At 41.1% G+C, this 5,101-nt stretch overlaps 1 protein-coding gene across 1 annotated transcript; it reads right to left on the reverse strand.

Annotated features, from left to right (window-relative positions):
• Window positions 1–1,082: 1,082 nt before the first annotated feature.
• Window positions 1,083–2,464, reverse strand: LOC311132840 (pro-neuropeptide Y-like; the record flags this gene model as incomplete). Its single annotated transcript, XM_084166194.1, has 3 exons — window positions 1,083–1,107; window positions 1,488–1,577; window positions 2,277–2,464. 3 exons carry the CDS (start codon window positions 2,462–2,464, stop codon window positions 1,083–1,085), a joined length of 303 nt encoding a protein of 100 aa, XP_084022320.1.
• Window positions 2,465–5,101: the final 2,637 nt, after the last annotated feature.

Genomic DNA, 5,101 nt, shown 5'->3' on the forward strand with positions numbered 1-5,101 from the left:
ATTAGGTCAGTATTCACCATAATAAAAGCATATTAATCAGAAATGTTCAGTCATCAAAATTCACAACCTTTGGAATGACGTTTTCTCTGCTCTCTCCTCTATCTCCCTTACCTTGTCCTATTTTATGTCTAGACCCCTCCAATAGCAGTATACTCATTCTACTCATTCACATTCTACACTTGTTGGTATGACAATGATTCGATGTATGAAAAATGTATGCACTCACTAACTGTAAGTCGCTCTGGATAAGAGCGTCTGCTAAAATGACTAAAATGTAGAAAAATAAATGTAAAACGTTGACTTGATGTTGGGTAATATGACAAAGTGTTACCAAGGTTATTCCATTCCAATGGACAGTTCATTACCAATGTCCCACATTATAGTATAATATTTTGTATACCTTTTTGCATTAACACCTATGTAAAAGAAGCTTTACGCTTTCTACAGGGAGACTAGCTGCCCAGTAGCTCCTCTGACTTCAGGCCAGGTAACGCCATATCGTGTTCAATGCACTAAAACATATCAACCACAAGAGTGCGCCCTTAGCCACCAAATTGCCATTGCCCTGAAAAGAGTTGAGTACAATCTGGCTTCTAATACCTCTCCGGGGATTGCAAAAATGTGTTTGTTGTGAGTGAGTGTCTGCATGTACATGTATTTAAAGACGTACAATCTCTTCAGTAGAATGTACAAAGCCAGAAGGAACCTTCATTTATTCTCTTGGCTTCAGACTAATTTCAAATAAGTTTACAACTACAGCAAATAAGTAGATCCGTTATATAATGAATATTTAATAGCACGGTTTTTACCATACAATCAATAATTATCTCCACTGATTTAGAATAACAATGCACAGATAATGGCTTTCATAAGACCCTGAACAGTTATCTGGCACAGGAGTAGCCTCTGGATGGAGGATGGGGAGAGAGGGGGATGCATACATCATGAAATCCATGGGGCATGGTGGCTAGTTGGGTTTGTTAGGATGGGGCGTCGGCCATGGTGAGGCGGCCATGTTGTTGAGGTCAATTGCTCGTCGCCACGGCGATGAGCCGGGGTGCTGGGCGGGGACAGAGACAAGGTTACCACAACGATGGTTCATCATATCTGGGAAGAGACAACATATATAAAGTATCAAATAACAATTATGTACAAACTATCACCATACTTTCTTCTATTGAGACCAGGGGAACAGGGTCCATATTCATAAAGCCTCTCAGAGTAGGAGTGCTGATCTAGGATAAGTTTCACCTTTTAGATCATAATGAATAAGATTACATAGACAGAGGGAACCTGCACTTCTACTCTGAGACACTTTATCAATATGTGTCCTGGTCCAGTCACACACAAACACATACACACGCACACACGCACACACACACACACACACACACACACACACACACACACACACACACACACACACACACACACACACACACACACACACACACACACACACACACACACACACACAGTGAAGGTACCTGGACTGTGGGAGCGTGTCTGTGCTCTCCTTCAGCAGCAATTCTGAGATCAGTGTATCCAGTGTGTCAGGGCTGGACCTCTTCCCATACCTGGGAGAGACACAGAGAGAGAGAGAGAGAGGGGGGGGGGTTAGTTAATAGAGTGTGAGTGAACGCAGGGTGAATGGCTTAATCTGTAAAGAGGTGTGTGGGATGTTGCTAATCAAGAATCAGGGGAGTGCTGCTGTTGAAATAAAGATGTTCTTTCATACAGACAATACACAGAGCAATTAGTGACAAGTTTATGTGACTCATCTTTGTTATTTTAGTCACCTGAATGATTGGATTAGTTTGGTATTTGGACTAGAGTCAGTAATAACACAGATATTAGGCTACAAACCAAAGTGTAATTTTAGCTACTAGTAGCTGAGTTCATAGTGTCCCACTCCATATAGTAGGTAGTTAGTTAATTAGTTAGTTAGTTAGTTAGGCTAGTATTTGAAAGGTTTAGCCTATGGTATAGCAATCTATAGTCTGATATTATTCATTCGATTAGCCTACTTTCACAATTTTTATTGTTGTTTCTAAGTGCTCATTTGCACAGCATTTTGGGCTGTCCCCTATTTATTTGTATGAAAGGTGCTAACATATACGTTTATTATTAGCCTACTACAGTATCATATCATGATGTCATTATGAATCAATACCCTGTGGCTCACTCATCAAATATTTCAATTGGATAATCACAAATCCAAACTTCAGCCCTTTAATTAAAGCAGCAATTTCTCACACCCGGATCACAGCACTCACCTCTGCCTTGTGATGAGGTTGATGTAATGTCTGAGAGCGGAGTAATACTTGGCCAGTTCCTCCGTGGGCGCATCTTCGCCGGGGTTTTCTGGTTTGACCGGGTAGCCTTCCGCAAGCGTCCCGATGCAGATGAAGGTCCAGACGAGGAGCGTCACTGCGCCCAGCCAGGTACCCAAGTTAGGATGCATCTTTAACGTTTAGGAATCAAGAGAGAAAAATATCAGGGTCTGAATTGCTTAGGCTACGCAGTCTTATCAAAGTTTACCTGGGAAAAACTTTTAGAAGTTGCATATGTTCAGGTTGTCTACATTAACTGGAGGATGCCTCATATTTATCTATTTTTGTTGTTTAAAATTGAATCGATATCTATTTATTAACTTCCTCAGATTAATTGTTTAAAAATGTCCGTTTCAGTAAAGGCAATTACATTAGTTGATAGGCTACAAGCTGTATAGAAAAACCCTATAAAATCGGTAGTTACATTAGACAAAAAGGTTAAGAAATCAATAGCTAATCTTGTTTAAATTATGTCTATAGATTTAATAGAGGTAGGCTATTTACATTGACTTGAGGGTTTAAATGATGGTTTGGATAGAAGTTGTCCTCAGGCGTCTTTCTGCTCCTGTATGTTCTGCATAGGGCACCCACTCTGGGGCGCGATATTTATAATGCCGCGCGCAAGACTGGGTGGGGAGGGGGCATCACAAGATGCGCTCCAAGAGTCTCCAAATCACTGTTCTGGAAATGTGCGCGGACAGACGCGTCACCATAAGCTGTCATCGACAATTATAAACTATATTAATTAATGCGTTAAAAAAAAGGATTGCTTTTTTGAAAATGTCAATAGTGGTGGAAATTAATTTAGTTTTTTCCCCCGCTCAAACGAATAAACTCTGGAGTGGAATAAACTGGGCTGAAAAGACATGGCGCAGATCCAAGACCCATTTATGACGTTTTAAAAACCTCAATTGCATTACAATAATTTAGCAGACGCTCTTATCCAGAGCGACTTACAGTTAGCGAGTGCAACATTACTTTTTTCATACTGGCTCCCTGTGGGAATCGAACCCACAACTCTGGCATTGCAAACGCCATGCTCTACCAACTGAGCTACATCCCTGCCGGCCATTCCCTCCCCAACCCTGGACGACGCTGGGCCAATTGTGCGCCGCCCCATGGGTCTCCCGGTCGCGGCCGCTACGACAGAGCCTGGATCTCTAGTGGCACAGCTAGCACTGCGATGCAGTGCCTTAGACCACTGCGCCACTCGGGAGACCATATTGCCACAAGCACGCACGCACACACCCACACACACACACTTAAACACACGCACACACACACACTGCACACACACCCACACCCACACACGGGGGTAAGAAAGTTTAACCTCATTTACTGCATTTCTATACAATTTTAAAACTCGAAAATACTATTTGGAGCTTCATTCACCTCAGTCCATCTACAAACACATACCCTATTAGCTCTACAATCACACTAACTCAGCACCAGGATTAAACACTATAATTTAATACCTGTTAGCAGAAAACATATTTTATTAACAAAAAGTAAACAAATGAGTTTGCCTGACAGATTTTTTGTTGTTGTTGCAGTTTTAAAACTAATTACCTACAATTCTACACGTTTTGCAATGACTTATGCCATGTTAATATGATAGCTGAGTGAGAGTGACTAACAAAATCAATGGGGCCCCCTGGAGGTCAGGGCCCCTGGAGGTCAGGGCCCCTGGAGGTCAGGGCATCTCTTTATTTTCCTCCTCACTCTTATGTTTTACTGTCAATCAAAATACATATTTTTTCAGTCACCCACACCCCCCAAAAAGAAATGTAATAGGAATTGATTAGATCTCATTAGCTTCCTTTGTTTCTCTCCTAGATGTTTTCTGAATGTGTTTTCATGCTACTCTAACACCATCCTTAGGCCCCTCAACTGAAATGTAGGGAAAATATAAAGTATCTCCAATGAACAGAAATATCAATTATTGTATACAAATAACACAAATAATAAAGATAAATTGAATCTGGTCATGCTTCTTGCTCCACTTATCCTTGATAGCCTGAGCATCATCCCTATCCTACACCCTCCAACGCCTCACACGTCATGACAGCACAAAACACATCCTCCTGATTCTAACTTTAGGATGGGCAGCAATTCAGAGCACCGAATCCCAAACCATTTGATAGAAAAGCTACCATTGAGTCTGAGACAGATTTTAAAGGAATTCTGAGTGGATATTGAATGACGCTCTCAAATCATAGATAAACTTCTATTGAATGCTATTTAAAGTGTTATTATAGTAAGAGGTTTGTGCAGATAGCGCGTCAGCTGGGTGGATGCTTGGATGACGTGCCAAGCTATCACATCACTCTTGAGTTAAGGTCTTTTGTTGTAACTGTGTAAGAGCGTTCTCTTTTCTCTCTGTCTGATGTGGAGGAATATGAAGGGTAAAGAAGCTGCTACTCAGTCAAGATCACATGGTGTGTGTGTGTGCGTTTGCGTGTGTGTGACCTGTATAACTGCTGTGACAGTACATCCCATAGCTGTATGTATTGGTCCAGGGTTGGTTTTTATTTATTTATTTATTTATTTCACCTTTATTTAACCAGGTAAGCCAGTTGAGAACAAGTTCTCATTTACAACTGCGACCTGGCCAAGATAAAGCAAAGCAGTGCGATAAAAACAACAACACAGAGTTACATATGGGGTAAAACAAAACATAAAGTCACAAATACCACAGAAAATATTTATACAGTGTGTGCAAATGTCGCAAGTTATGGAGGTAAGGCAATAAATAGGCTATAGTGCAA

Source organism: Coregonus lavaretus (assembly GCF_964263955.1).
Source record: "Coregonus lavaretus genome assembly, chromosome: 7".
NCBI lineage: Eukaryota > Metazoa > Chordata > Actinopteri > Salmoniformes > Salmonidae > Coregonus > Coregonus lavaretus.